A 16,685-nucleotide genomic window follows, 5' to 3' on the forward strand; every position below is an offset into this window, starting at 1 on the left:
ATAGTAGTGATAATTATAATAATAATGTAAATATTGTCTGAATGTGGATCAGGATTAGCCACATCATTTCACTACTGTCGTAATAGGCAGGGCTGTGTTACTAATAAGGCAGTAGGATAAAGCAAGCCTTAAAATCTACAGATCAATAATTTTTTCATTTTTGGGGGGTTTCCATCTTCTCTCCATTACGAAACATTTGTATCTAAATTCAGCAAGAGAACTGTAAAGACAGTAAGGGTGCAGCAGATGTTAAGAAAGGTTGGAAGATTCACCATAGTCCTAGAAACATGAAACCATCGCTTCCTTCTCTTTTATGTTTGGTCTGTTCAGTTAAAATGTAGCTTGGTACATAAAACAGATAACATGCTGCCGTCAATATCACATGCCAGCACTGGCTTTTACTACAGTAATTGCATGATACATGGGGAGGACCATGTACAAAATGGCATAATCATTCAGATGTGCCTAGGGCAACATAATGTCTGAATACAACCCTGATAATATCAGAGCAGAGATGAATGAATGAACTCCAGGCAGGCACAAATTACACAAATGAATGCAGCTTTGTTATATTTATTTAATACATCTTTTAAGGCGATGTAAACTCTAACAATAAACCTCTCCTATTTGCTTCTTTTTGGTCTGTTAAATATACTATTAAAAATCTTGATCATATAACTGACAAGTGCAGAAAATGTCTTCTAGGTCCTGCCAGAAATCCAGTGATCTTGTAACTTGAACTGCACTGGAATCTCAAGCAGTTTATCAGCCCTGCCTAGTTCTCTCTGTGAACTATAGAACACCTTGCCTCTACGTTATGGAGATGAGGAGGGGGGAAGCTCTCCTTTAGCCTAACACATTTTTGTCCTAGGGCAACAATGTTACTCTTGCCCAGATACAGCACAGTGAGCAAGTGTTGTCACTCTAGGAGAAGAAGTGTGCTGCTTGCAGTGATACCAGGTGAAAATACAGCAGAAAAAGCCTAACAAAAAGGAAACTAATTCAGTTATCACATCTATGTACAAGTAAGCTATATGAAATGCAAGCAATGTATGTATGTGAAATTAACTTATCAGTAAAATTATCAGCTTCTTGCAGTTCCTGTATAGCAAAACCTAGGCTGTGGGAGGAAGAAGAGGCACAAGGAGCCAGAAAATTGTGCTGCAAAACTCAGTTGCTAACATGGAGCATACTGATAGGAGGAGAGAGCAAACAGCTGAACTAAAACATCAGCTGCTTTTATTTCCAATATTAAATCACAGAGTGTACAGTTTGTATACTTCAACTGAAATAAAGAAAAAAGTATACAGTGCTTTTTTTTTTTTTTTACTGTGCAGCTAGTGGGAGCAGGCTGTGTGCAGAAAATCATATACTGTACTGTATAATGAAAGTTTGATTTTTTTTAGTGTGTTGAAGTTTGTAAGTATATGTTAGATTCCCACTAGTGGCACGATGATTAAAGCATATTTGTAAGTAAATAGACTGTGGTATATGTGGCCTACAGTGAGTAGGCTAAGGTTTCATTTAACTGTGCTCCTTTAAGCTTTTTCCACTATTATCACAATTTGACCTCACCCACCATTCTGCCCAGCACTCTGTGCACTCTATACTTCTCCTCTGGGTGCTCACAGGTTTCCCAGGTCTTTCACAATCCTCTGTGCTAACGCCTCTGAGCTTTTATGTGCATTTTATTTATGTATTTAGTGGTTTCCGTTGGGTTCAGCTTCAAAGTAAGTTACACAGGCAATCTGGGGCCTGTAGAATTAGGGGAATCTTGGTTCAGCACACAATACGTAGCTTCATATTATTCTGCATTGGTGTATAATGTATTGCTGGGATTTGTAGTCCTCTATAGATGATAGTATTATTCGGCATTGCTGGATTATCTATTACTGGGATTTGTAGTCCACTATATCTGATGGTAGGTTTTTGCATTGCTGGAAAATGTATTGCTGGGATTTGTAGCTCTTAATAGATGATGGTATTATAATAATGGTTATATAATGGTTAATAATTATAATAATACCATATAGATGACTTCAAATCCAGCAATAAATTCTTCAATAATTCCGAATGGCAACTGGCTATAGAGGACTACAAACCCTAGCTATACATTTTACAGCAATGCAATAATACTGTTTTTCTGAATTGCTTTATAATGTATTGCAGGGATTTGTAGTCCTCTATAGCTGATGGTAATATTCTGCATTGCTGTATAATGTATTGTTTGGATTCGTAGTCCTCCATAGCTGATGTTAGTCCACATTGCTATATAAAGTATTGCTGAGATTTCTAGTCCTCTATAACTGGTGGTATTCTGCATTGCTGTATAATGTATTGCAGAGAATTGTAGTACTCTATAGCTGATGGTATTCGGCATTGATGTATAATGTATTGCTGAGATTTGTAGTCCCTCTACAACTTGGAATCAGTGGCAGAACTACCAGGGTCAGAGTGGTTGCAGATGTGACCGGGCCCTGGTGCACCACCACTGTCTTAATATCATTGATCTGTATTGTTTTAGAAAAACTGTCTAATGACACTTAAAACAATGTATCGGTAATTGGTATTGGAAGTATTTGAGGGGAAAGTACCAGTACTTGTACTCAGTCTTAAAAAATGGTATTGGTGCATCCCTAATTATTATATCTACAGCTCACTGTACATAAGTGTGGTAGTTATTGGGAAAAATGCTTCTTACATTGGTGGTAAGTGGAAGAAAAGCCCCCATAACTAATAGGATTTTTGGTGTCAATGTTTACCTTTCTTAGAAATGGAATTTCCTTAATGCTCATGGAACCCTTAGCTACCTCATAGGAATCCTATGGCTCCACAGAACCCTGGTTGAGAAAGGCTGGTCTAGACATATTGTGAAATTGAGGTAATAGAAATAAATTGTTTCCCACTGCAAAGCACTGAGCCCATCCTAGAGAAACTGACCAGCAATGAGCTACTGTACACTAAAAGCTACATACACAGAGCCATGAAAAAAATGAAAAGATGAGAATGGTATGTGCTAGTGAGATTTACCATATGTAAATACATTTTCTTAATGATTTACCTGCCATCCCTGTTGTTTGCACTGCTCAAGAACATGGCGACATTTCTCCTCTGGTGATGCTTTTTGTTTCTCTCTTGTAAAAATTTCTGTTAAATGCTTATACCTACAATTCAAGTAAAGGGTTAGTATATAATCCTACAAGGCGGATAGATAAAAATCCACTGATAGATGCAGTTTAAAAACAAACTACCATTTATTTAATAGAATAACATTTATTGGTTAAAATTAATTAGAAATTAGAAAACAAACAAAAGACCAGAAACCAGGTATTCCGTACTGCAAGACAATAAGGCTGATCACTGCATTTAGTGCCAAAAGATCTATAGGTATAATGATTTTAAATCATGGATACTGATGGAACACTAGTTTCAGCATGTATTGCTAAAATATAGGGTGCTCTATCTTCCCCGTTAGGAGAGAAGCAATTCTTCTCTCAGCACAATATTGGGAATTGTGTATTCCATGTGGGTCAAGTCACACAATCTCTAGTTTAAAATTTCAACACAAAATTATTCATCTGTTGTGTCAGCATTTGATCTTATAGGATTTATACAGTCAGACATTGTTTAATAAATCATCCTTGGTTCTCTTTTTTTAAATAAATTCTTATCAACCACAGACATTCATACAGTGTGACAAAGGTGACTGGGAAATTAATCTGAGCTGTGACTTTCTTAACAGCAATTTTTTATAGGCTTAGCCAAACTTTCAATAGTGGTGATAGCTCTATGCTGACTCAGAGAAAAATGGCAAATTACATCTGAAAAAGGTGGATTGGGTAACTGCAATCTGTTATAATCTGCCTCATTATGTATAATACTACACATAGGTAAGGAGGGCCCTGCCCATGAGGGCTTACAATCTAAAGGGAGGGGCAAGTGATAAATGAAGAGGTAGCTGTGCGGGGCTTAATTGTTTGAGAATGTGATGGTTCAGTGGTTAGTTTGAGGTGGAATAGGCTTCCCTGAAGAGATGAGTCTTTAAAGTCACCAATAATGATAGTGGGTATAATTGAGGAGAGAAAGTAGGATAGTCAGGCAGAGAAGTCATCAAGAAAGCGAGATACCGGTCTAGGCGGACGGTATATCATAGAAAACCTCAGAGAAATTGGAGAGAATACGCGAATATAGTGGGATTCAAAAGAGGAGAGGGATAGAGAGGGAGGTGAAGGCAGAACTTAAAAAGTGCCCTGTGGGGATAGAAGGATTCCCACTCCACCTCCTTTCCGTCCACTGGGTCTGGGTGAGTGCATCCAGTGGAAGCCAACATGGGAGAGGGCAGCAGGGGAGGCAGAGTCCAATTCCTGGAGCCAGGTCTCAGCAACAGCAAGTATGTTAAAGGAACTGGAGATAAGAAGATCATGCACAGCGGCGAGTTTATTACAGACAGAGTGGGGGCATTCCTGAGGACACATGAGAAGGGAGGGCTGGCTCTAGGAAGCAGGGGAATAGAAGCCGAGATGCGTGGATTGCAGCTGCTGCCAGGGTTATATGAGCGCAATGCCCCAATGTGCGGGAAGTAATCCTAGCATGTGGATTCAGAATGAGCAGGAGTTGATGAGTGCAGTAGAAGGGAGGGGGAAGGAGGCGGGATGAAATATATAATCTGTGGGGTGGGGAGGGGGGATAAAGAAAATAGAGTTTAAGAAAAGAAGCCACAATTGTGAGAAGCAATGGTAGGGAACACATGTTAAGAGAGGAAAGCAGAAAATCAGATTTTAAAACAGAGATATGTGGAATGGGAAACAGGCATAGAGGCACGTGTCTACAGGTGCCCTCCATAAAGGGACAACATGCAGGTACCTACTCTGCCTAATTCCCAGTGTGTGTCAAGATACAACACCGGCAATTGAAAGGAGGGTGCATTCTGCACAAAATGCACCCTCCTGCTTCAAGACCAAAGGTGCCTACAGAAACCACCGTCTTCCGCAAACACAGGGGAAGGACACGAGCAGTGCATAAGGCTGCCCTGTAAAATGCCTGTCTGATGCGATCAGGCGTTTAGGCCAGCCTTAAATGACACTGGGGTCCTTCTCTGCATATGTGAAAGCTGGCAGGTCCCGCAGCAGGTAAAAGTGCCGGCTCAGGCTAAACAGATTTCCAATCGTGCCTACAGGCGCCTGAAATGGAAATTCAGCCCTGAATGTACTCACTATGTTGCATATATTCTTAACACCAGGGCAGAGTGATAGCACTAAGCCACTCACAGCTCACACTAATGGCTAATCTACAAATGCCTCTATTGAATATGGTAACACAAACAGGGAAGAACTAGACTTTTAAAGGTTACATTTAAAAAAATGCTGTGAGTGGATACTGCAATAATGACTCAACATTTGTGCTTAATGGCAATATACTATACTTTCCCTTTAAAGTTGGAACCAAACTTCGATTCAGGGTACATATTTGCTAAAAACAGACAATGTTCAATTTTATAAAAGAATCTTCCTTATATTGAAAAGCGCTGCTTTTGTTGACGCAATATAAATCCTGTGTAATAATAATAATAATTGTTTATATTTAACTCATTAAAAATGTATATTAAGTGAATGTTAACTTTTGGAAAGTATATGTTCATATTGTAAAGAGATTCTTTTTGAATAAGGTGAAGCTGTGTTTACTTCGAATACCCAATCATATATGAGGGTAAAAAAAAATGATTTTTAATAGCACGTGGTTGGATTTTCAACATACAAAGTAAACATTCACTTCACTGCTAGGTGAACAGTATACATCTTCACAGAATTAAAAAAAAATGTAAAACATAAACACTAAACTACGCATTGTGGCTGACGGTAAGTGATGTTACAGCGGGGTGCAGTTGCGTGTCCCTCCCCCCACACACACACGCCATAGCTGTGCCATGTTAAAATCAGTTATGGGTTGGACTTGATGGACGTATGTCTTTATTCAACCCCAAATACTATGTAACAGAGCTTATTGACATCAGTTATATTTTTGAAATGATAACAAATTCCAAAATTAAAAAAATATATTCTACAGAGAAAAAATAACAGCAAGATAACATACAGACATCCATCCATACTCATATGCACAATATACAACACGCCAGTGCATGGAACTACATCACTAACAGCATATAAATTTTATTTTAGTAGTGTTTAGTTGCTATGGAAACAGGTTTTCATACGTCTACATTGTTGATAGATTCCTCATATACTATAGTTGTGGATCCATGGTTCCGTTATTAATAATATATTTCAAATTAATCTTATTGCTACTTTTATTTATAACTGCTAGGAGATTTGAAATGTTATATAGTTAAATATTTATTTAAGATATATATTTAAATATTTAAACATTATATAACTGTCTCTTGATTAGAAATAGAAATTAGAAATAGTACCACAATCCTATTACTAACAACATAATAAACCTATAAAAACACACCTTGACAGGAAGTCAGGGAAAGCCAAACGTACAGGATAACCATGACGTATAATTTTTACCATCTCCAGCACTCCGATATATTGTAGTTGTGCTGACACATAAAAATTATCAAAGGTTTCTGCCAGTTGGGAACTATTAGGCTTAATACAATGCATAAGATGTGGAGTGCTGCCTTGTAGTTTCCCGATCAATTCCGTGAGAGATTTCTGCACAGTAAAAATAAGTATTTTTCAATAGAAATATATGCATTGTGTACAGTGTATATACAATCTCCCTTTCCTTTACCACCAAATGGAAAGGAACAACACAATTTTTAATATTTTTCAAAGATTAATTTAAAGGTCTTACCCTGAGTTGTATAGTCACAGTAGTAGGGCCTCCACGTTCCAACTTTTGAAGAAATGAGTATGATCCTTTTTTTTTCAACAACTGATAAGAAAAAATAACATTTTGGGTCCCAGTACGGTAAAAATTTTCTTATTTGGGTCCTTGATTTGAAAATCTTAGAAACCCCTGGTTTAACATACCAAACTAGAGTCAGTTTGGGTTAAAGTCAGTTAACCTGCCAGCATGTTTTTGGACAAAGGAAGCCATAGTTCCTAGGGGAAACACATGCAAACATGGGAGCAGACATACACTAAATGCAAATTATGGAAACTGAGCCTAGTGCGACAGGACAGAACACCAACAACTGTTGGTGTGTGTGTATATGTGTTTGCATGCACAAGCATGTGCCTTTAAAATGTAATCCCTAAAACCTGGAAACAAAAATTAAATTAAGAGGGTTATTTACAAACGAGTCGAAGGACCTAGCAATAGCTTCGGCTAATCTTTCAGCTCACTTCGGTCACTGAAGCCCTTCGGTTCAGCCAAACCAAAAAGCTGCTGTACGTGCTATTCACAGTAGCCCGTACAGCAGCTGAAGGTAGCCGAACAGCTCAGCTGAGCCGAATGCATATGCTTCGGCTTGGCTGAGCCAAAGTCACAGCCGAATCGGGGAGAACGGTCTGCTGAAGCAGACCATTCTCCCCACAAAATGTAAACAAATAAAAAAAATAAAGCATCATGGGCTCCTCCTCCTGTTACATACCAGACCCTTTAAGTCTGGTAGCAATGTTAGGAGGGACCCCCAGTTAAAAAGTAAAAGAAAATGCGTGGGGTTCCCCCAAAAGTCATACCAGGCCCTTTATCCAAGCACAGGCCTGGCAGGGGAGGAAAGGGGGAGATAAGCGAGCATCCCCCTCCCTGCGCCATACCAGGCCACATGCCCTTTGCATTGGGATCGTGCTTTTTCAGTGGCCGCCCTGTAAAAGCACTTTGTCCCCATGCCAATGAGGACGAGGGCCTCTTCCGCCACAACCCTGAACCAGTGGTTGTGGGGGTCTGCGGGAAGGGGGGATTATTTGTATCGGGGTACCCCCTCAATAAAGGGGGCATCCAGATGCTGCCCCCCCTTGTGCATGAGTAAGGGGTACTTGTACTTCTACTTACTCCCTAAAGGGTTAAATCCAATTTTAATTAAAGAAACCAGACTTTTATAAAAAAAACTTTAATTGTAAAAAAAAACTTTTTGACTATTCCTTTGATTAAAAAAAAGCCCCCAAAAATTCAAAACATGATCCAACAAAGCAATCCAGGGTCAATCACGTCGTCCAGCAATGTCCATGATGATGCCAAGTCGCCGAAAAAAGTGACATAATGGCCGACTCCGCCCATTTGTTTTCATTTGGCCAGGATTTGCAAGAGCGAATTGACAGCTTCCGCCCCAAATTTCAACAGATAGGCGGTGCCAGCGGTGATGTCACTGCTAGCTCCACTTTTTCTATTTACATTCAACCGGCATCTGTCAAATTGTTAATTTTGCAGCTGGAGTTCTTCGCATGTGGACGGGTCAGCAGGTTTTTTACTTATTCCGACGAGTCGGCGGCATTATGGACATCTCCGAACAACAAGATTAACCTTTGGATTACTTCATTGGATGATGTTTTGGAATTTTTGGGGGCTTTATTTTTAATTAAAGGAATAGTCAAAAACTTTTTTTTTTTTCAATAAAGGATTTTTTCTAAAAAGTACCCCTTACTCATTATTAAGAGGTGGGCAGCATTTGGGTGCCCCCTTTATTAAAGGGGGTACCCTGATGCAAATAAGCCCCCCCTCTCTGCAGACCCCCATAACCACTGGGTCAGGGTTGTGGCGGAAGAGGCCCTTGCCCTCATCGGCATGGGGACAAGCTGCTTTTTCAGAGGGGCCCTGGAAAAGTACCCTCGCAATGCTGAGAGCATGTAGCCTGGTATGGCGTGGGGGGCACTCACTTGCCCCCCCCCCTTCTCTGCTCTGCCAGGCCTGTGCTCAAATTAAGGGTCTCGTTGGGAATTTTAGGGGGGACCTCACAATTTTTCCCATGTTTTGTGGGGGTGGGTTCCCCTTAAAATTCCTACCAGACCTAAAGTGCATGGTATGACTTTTGGGGATAACCACACGCACTTTTTTTTTAACTTGGGGTCCCTCCCAACTTCCTAACCAGATGGTATGGATTGGGAGTGGGACCCTGCGCTGTTTTTTTTTCTTTCATTAGTTTACATTTTTCTTATCCTGCTCACCACCTCCGAGGTAGCAAACAGAATAACCGAGCTGAATGCCTTCGGCAGCTTAGTGAATAACCCCCTAAGTGTTAGAAAGTCATGGGGATCATTAAGCACTATAATTCATCCACGTCAAACATAAATAAAAATAAGTACCAAGCAGAGTAGAGAAGTTCCATAAAAGGTTATACTATTTCAACTGAGGGCCACTGTTACTGAACTAAAAGAACAATACTACAACACTTTGGGAATGCAACTAATTATAAACATTTTAAAACAAATTTTAAATAAAATACACTTTTGAAAGGAAACTAATTTTAATTGGAACATTTTACACATTTTGAGTTATTATCACTACATATACATATTAAATAACATTGGCTATAACATTCACACATTTTTGTAATTTGTAAATATTCCCCTAGCAGACATCTTCAGGAGATTCATCTTCATGTAATTAGTATTACTGCTAAATAACTGCGGAGATATGTTCAGCTCATCTCTAAGTCAGTTTAATATTTTCAGTATATCAGAGCTGACCCGCAAACTTGCATTGCGAGAGAGAGAGAGAGCTGACTTGGACAAATATTGTTGTGAAGAAAAGCTTATAGCTTGCATGAGTAAAGAAAAGTACTATTAAAGAGTGTTTTGATAGCAAATGTTATTAATGAAGGGTCACTTGGCTAGCCTGAAGACTGAGAACAATCATCTAAAAAGAACTTAGTAAAAGCATTAGAGTAGAAATTATAGCCTTGTGTGCAGTGGCGTAACAACCGGGGGGGCACTTGCCCCGGGCGCAGGACTGAGGGGGGCGCCGTCACGACCCCCGCTAAACGAAAGAGGGGGAGGGTGTACGGGGACAATGATGGCATGCTTGGACTTGTAGTTCCTTAGCTGATATATATGTGTGGAGGTGGGGGGTACCGTTCTAGTGGATGTTTATATAATATGGGGGGGCGAAAAAAAATGCTTGTGTGTGTGTATTTGCGATAGAAATGATAAAGTGCTACCTGTTATACTATTGCATGTGTAAACAATTTGTGATAATGCATACAAAACTGAACGTAGGAAATATTATTACAGAACATAACCTTGATGGATCTTACCTTACTAAGTTCCAGGATCTTTTTGGTCTCGCCATTTGATGGGGATGTTGTTTTTTTTAAAAGTAAGGCTGCTTTGGGTCCTCTGAGTTTTAAAGGTGGATATGGCGGTACAAGTGAACCTGTCTGAGTTAGCTTAGACTGAAACATCTGGTTCACTATCACATTTTCACTGGCTATGAGAAAACATTAATAGTTAGTAATGTACTGTATAGTCACATACAGTAGTTAGTAAGGTTTAAAAAAAGACCAAGTCCATCGAGTTCAAGCTATTGGTCAGGCGGTTCCATTGGGATACAGCCAAGTATCCCTCGGAAACGTTATATAATATATAATGCTGTAAAAAAAAGTTTGTTATTGGCTTTCTGCATGAATGGCTCCTAAAACTTATTATATCATTTGAAGTCAGTGTTAGCAATAGAGAGGGATTTGCACCTCTGGCAGAACTCTTTAAAGTTACCCTAAACTCATGAGTTAACTCTTAAAAATGCAAATACAATGTCAATACACAATTGTGTATCCAGGGATAGTGATTGATTCCTAACTGCATGCAATCCTTTCACATATGATTACATGCGATGTGCAGGCGATGCAGCAGCTGTCACCTGATCATTCATTTGAATCGGTGACAGTTGCTGCTTGTAACATGTGTATACATTAAAACTGGTAACGTATATAGTAGCAGCCCCCACGGGACTAAAAAATGTGTCCAGTGGCCCCTGACTAAATTTAGTTTGAGACCCCTGCTCTAGAAGGAATGACAGTGTCAGCTTAAATTCAGAGAAGATTTGAGGATCTACAGCTGAGTGATACTCAAATAAGATAAATTTTTCTTAATAGTTGCAGTACTAGATATGCATTTTTAAGATTTAACGCCTGAGTTTAGGGTCACTTTAACTGTAAGTGGGGGTTTTCAGGGCTTTTGGTGCAAAACTGTTTGGGGGATACTTACTCTACTGTCAGCTATCAGTGGCAGATACCACAGGAAGGATGATTAAACCATCTGTGTGGGTTTGTATGTGGTTGGATGCTGGAATTGTAAGTGAGTGGGACATGTGACATTTGGGTGGACAGGTGGCATTCAGAGAAAGCAAAGATAGTGATGGCAGCACACAACTTGACAACGTTTTACAATCACAAAGTCCCCTCTATTCCAGTGACAATTCAAAATGTTGTATTGCTTGGAAGCTTTATTTCATAATTTGCCCCACTAAGAACTGCAGGGGGTCCTTGGGGGTTTGAGCACTGGGAGATGAATAACTGTTTTTTTAGTTAGAAATCTGCCTGTCTTCACTCAACCTAACCTCAAGATATTTAAATGTTAAACATTTTTGTAAAATCTACACAAACTTATCAAGCAGAAATAGCAGTGAATATTATGTAACTTACTTTTCATGACAAAAAGAAGATTCTGAGATAGCACATCTTTGTTTTTCTCAATTGCTCCAGAAATATCGTAAGTCACCTGAAAACACAAAGTGCATAGAAATGAATGTTAACATATACTTTAATGATTTTATTGTAATCATAAAAATGTGTATAGTTTCAATCAAAATGCATCTAGAAATGTACTAAATAGGCCAAATGGCCAAAAGTTTTTCATATTTTTAGAGATTGGATTGGAGATTGGAAATCTATCTCTGGATCTAACTCACAGAAGATACACTGCACTATACAGTATAAAAGAATCATTGATTAGAAAAAGACAGTTTACTATGCTGATTACCTGTAAACTTTGCACAGAGAGAAAATTAAAGGAAGCAAATTAAATGGCCTCCCATTTACAGTATGCATATTTGAATTGGACTCCATTCAGATATATAATAAGATTAATAAGTTCAACAATGTCTTAGAATATTATCACATACAGATCTACTGGTTGATTACTTGCATTTTCCTCTTATTTGGTTTCATGTAAAATAAAAATGGCTATAGGAAAATGTGATTGTAATATTCCCAGAACAGAAGCAAAAATTAATATGCAATATAATGTAGATTGCGAAACATTCTGACAATATATGTAGAAGATCCAGAGGGCTTTTTATAAAGTTCAAGTTTCACTGGGACTCAACAAATTGAAAGCTAATTCACATCTTATAAATCTATCTAACACAAAGGCGCCCAAAAAATGGAGATGTCTCTATCCAGGTAAATCAATAGAAAATTTAGCTTGGAAAGGACAATGTATATAGAAAGTGAGGTAATGTTTGTAAACATCAAAATTAATGCACACTGCCTTGATGACCAAAGTATAGTAAATGTGTGCTAGATCTAGATATACATGCCCTGAAGGGATTTGTCTTACATGGTTTTAGATGTCTATCATATAATGTCTGTGCTATGATATATGCAGTTAAGGGCTATATATTTTTGGATATGTGTTAAGAAGTTTATATTTATACCTGCATAGAGACATCTTCATTTTGGTACACCTTTGTGTCAAATATCAAATAAAGACACTACTGGTAGCTCTACCTTTCCTGTCCAGTTTCTCATAAGTTTGATTCAAGGAGTTTCTCTCTATCCTGCTAGATATATGAAGAAATATACTACTCCTTATACTGATACAGGATACTGTGTCCATAATGTTTTTTTTTACTGTCATTCTATTTATATATTTCACATGCTTATGAGCTGTACTATTAATTTGCAAATTCTGACCTTTTTACAAGCTTATTCAATCAGGTTGTACAAAGAACAATAATAATGCCCATCATCAGAGTGATTTGACTACAGCAAAGTGAAATAGGATTAATGTATTTTATTTGTTATTTGTTCCACCAGGTTTCCAACTTTTCCATGTCACTAGTGTAATTTTAATACAAAGTAAAAATAATATTTAGATTAGGCCCAAAAGATGAGCAGTTCATCAGCGGAAAGAGATGCCACATGAGCAGCTGCCACAAAACGTATGAGACCAAGGGGTTGATTTACTAACCTTATAAACACGCCACGAACAAGTATACACCTCTGTAGTGTGTTCCCTCCGAGCATGATCTATTGGTGGAATCTAGACACCTTTGTAGTGTGTACACACCCAGCAGGTGTGTTGTGCAAAGCCCTGCATGAATTGCAAGGTGATGTTGTGTAAATTAGCTCTACATTGTGTTGCTTGCGTTGATGAATGCAGGAATGTAAATGCATGTGCTAACCATTTTTGTCTAAACTGTGAAGCAGCATTATAAATGCATCATGTGCATGATTTTTCCATACATGGCATTAGTGGAAATATGCTTTTAGAGACTTTTTGGTTGATAAATACGTTTTGCTGTGTAAAAATCACATGCACCTAGTGCGTGCGTGTGTTTAGGTTAGTAAATCACCCCCCCAAGTGTAATCAGCAGCTGCCCCACAGAACACCCCACCACCACCACCAGACTCTTATCTATATACACTGATAGTCAGAATAATCTCTTTGATCCTGCTTACCATCCTACAGATATGAGTAAGCTGTACATCAAGGGACACCAACACAGATACTCACGGTGTGATTTGCTGTCTTTATTGCAAATTATAGTTGGGGAACAGTACTCCACACTGAGACTGGTGACACACACTTCTCTAACGTAATATATATAGATACAAGGTATTGCTCACTGCAACTCAGCCTCTACATTAATAGGTATCACTACTAGCTTTACAGGCTGCATAGCTCTGCATAGCATAGGTCTCATAATCTGTCTGGCTGTCAGGAAGTTGAGTCGTGCCCAACCTCATACCACCTCTGGTAAGGGTAAAACGCTATCATATTTTAAATGTTGTCTCCAGGGAGATAAACTTTCTTCTCCTCCTGTTCTGTATAACAGTGTGACATGGAGAGAAAAGGAATGTAAATTTACCTCAAGGAAGCAGAGACAGAAATGAAACACTGACAGAGGTTCTATACCTTCTTCATGTTGCTTTTATTGCTGTCACTGTCCCCTTCCTTCCAGTTTTGTCTAAAATGTGCTGCGATTCAAAGTGATGCCTCAAATAGTAATGAAAAACATATCTCCCATGTTGGAGTAGGCTTAATAGTGAAACTACTTTTATAACTGTCAAGCTAGCCATAATGGAACCTAGGGGATGAATTAATCCAGTGTAGGATTCTCCTCTCTTATCTTTTCACTGGAACGGATAGTGTCTAATGCACTTAGTTTGCCACTGTGTTGCCTACTCTCAACCTTTTTATATCAAATAGTCAACAAAGTCTGGCTGTTCCAAGAGGGTAGGGCGAAGTCCTGATTTTCTGTTTGTTGAATATGATATTTGATGTCATATTTTTATGTCATATTCATATTCTTGTTCTTAGGGTGAAAAGTTTAAAAGAGGAAAAATAGCTTCCGTTCTTGCTTGAAACTCATAAATGTGTTTAATTACAAAGTTACAAATGATTACAAAATAATAGCATACAACAAAAGTATAGAAATATGTAGATGTATTAATAAGTTCTTGTGCTTAAAGTGTTAGTCTCTCATGTCTGTGTGTCTGTGTGTCCCTCCATGACCGCGTGTGTCCGAGTGTGTGTCCTTTGTAGTTATCGCCCAGCTTCAAGCCACTCCTGTAGATCAACCCAATGTATTTTGCCTTTTAACGCTATACTTGTTTGAGCATTGTAAACAGCAATTTTTTATTGCAGTGGTAGATCTTTTTTATAAAATATTATTGTTATCAGAATTATCCCAGCATACTGTATCTCTTTTCCATAAAAAAATATATTTCATGATATTGGCCTAGACTATGGGGAAGTTATATAATATACATGCTGTAACTTCACAATAATAATTTTAATAGCAGCTTTTTCCCACTCTTGTAGGGATGTAGGGATATAACTTGTGTTGTTTTCTCTGTGCTCATTCAGTTATGAAATACATTGGAGTGCATTTCTGAGAACAGTGCCCTGTCTGCAAACAAATCTCGATGAAAAAAAGCTTTACAGAGATTAACTAAAAAAGATTACATGCAAATGAGATTTACCAGCAGCTTTGGGGAGAACTAATCTATTTTTGCTAGACAGTATGTATTTGTTAATGATCATTCTCTGTGGAAAATGCTAATATTTAGCTGACTTGTAGTAATGAAATGAATCACATTTTACAAAAAGAAGAAACTAAACAAAAAAAGTATTCTGTAAAATCATGTATCTAAGATGAAATCTCTTGTGATGGATTATACCTTTCATAGCTAAGGATTCAACTGAGCACTGAAGCCTGAATTGTTCTGAGGCAGAACATAGCTGCTCAGAATGTGGTGATATGCCTGCCCTGGAACAAGAATCTCTCCTAGAAGTTAAGCAGCAGTAGCATTCAGCATTATATGAGAGTCTCGGCTGTGTTTAAGCCATCTTGACAGGTCCCTCTTAATACATTTTAGGTGTTAGACAATTAGATCCACCACCAAGCCAAGGATCTTTCATTTTGCGGCGAGGCAAGATCTTCAGTGAGTTGTTGTGGTGACAGGTCAACGTAGTGCTACCACCACTAAATGACAGACCCCCCGCCAGTTTGTTTACAAACAGAAGCCAGGAGTTTGCCTAGGCAAACTGGCCAAATATGGCCAGTTTATTTATTTCCCCAAATCCAAAGCTCATCCATAATTAAGATATGCTATACATCTACTGTATGATATTTGCAACTGACCGAAGCACTGCTTGTGGAAAAAAAAAAACAGTTTATACATATGGGTTAAGATTTGCCACCAGGCAGATCTGATCAGAAGCCCAATGTTAGTCTATGAGCAGCCAGATCTAAATGGGCATGTATCCATTTACATCCAATTACTCCTGAATTTGGAAAACTAAATGGAACAGAGTTGTTTTAGCAGACCTAATTGTGGCAGATTGAGGATAATCTGACGTAAACGGACATATGTCCCTTTACATCCGACTTCCCATAGACTTACATGGGTCCAGTAATATCAGCAATAAAGGGAAAAACTGGATGGACACGGATGTCACAGGGGTGACATCCAGTCTGAACTGCTCCAGTCAGCAAGGAGATCCGTCCATGGATCCCCTGCTCATCAGAACAGAAGGTGACTGTAAAAGGGGCCTAAGCCATTTGCATTAGCTGCTATACAAATATAAACAAAGATCCTTCAAGTATTTTGTTTTGGAGATATTGTCCCAGTCTTAACAACCTTATTAGGCTATTGATTTTAATGATGTTAAAACTGCAACGGAACCATATTAAAAACCACTGTGTACTTTTCTTCACACCATAGTACTGCATACAATATGGTAGTAAAAATGCAAATTACCGTACACTTTACTCTGCACGGAGGGTAAGTAGGCTTTGGTGTTTACACTGCTGTTCTTTACTCTTGCTAGGAAGGCTAATGCTGTTTATATATAGAATCACGTTTCAATCTTAGGAAACAATCCAATTCCTCTTCTCCTTGACACTGCCTTAAAACATCCACATCTATGCTTTCTCCAATAGATGATGCCAGAAATTCTGTAATGTAGCACATACACTGCTTGATCACTTTCCTGATGGCATGTGTCAGCTGACAGCATGTACAAGCCTTTTTCATAGCACTATGACAACAC

General features: G+C 38.5%; 1 protein-coding gene across 1 annotated transcript in view; it reads right to left on the minus strand.

The window, feature by feature from the left end:
• The window catches only part of MYO16 (myosin XVI), a 214,031-nt gene that overhangs the window by 45,911 nt on the left and 151,435 nt on the right, over positions 1–16,685 (minus strand). Inside the window, exons 24-28 of the mRNA XM_018563152.1 lie at positions 11,546–11,621; positions 10,160–10,332; positions 6,820–6,900; positions 6,472–6,677; positions 3,062–3,164 (exon numbers count right to left, since the gene is read on the minus strand). Coding sequence (XP_018418654.1) covers positions 3,062–3,164; positions 6,472–6,677; positions 6,820–6,900; positions 10,160–10,332; positions 11,546–11,621 — 639 coding nt within the window. The remainder of the gene's footprint in view (positions 1–3,061; positions 3,165–6,471; positions 6,678–6,819; positions 6,901–10,159; positions 10,333–11,545; positions 11,622–16,685) is intronic.

Source organism: Nanorana parkeri, unplaced genomic scaffold (assembly GCF_000935625.1).
Source record: "Nanorana parkeri isolate BGI_ZX_2015 unplaced genomic scaffold, ASM93562v1 scaffold636, whole genome shotgun sequence".
Classification (NCBI taxonomy): Eukaryota; Metazoa; Chordata; class Amphibia; order Anura; family Dicroglossidae; genus Nanorana; species Nanorana parkeri.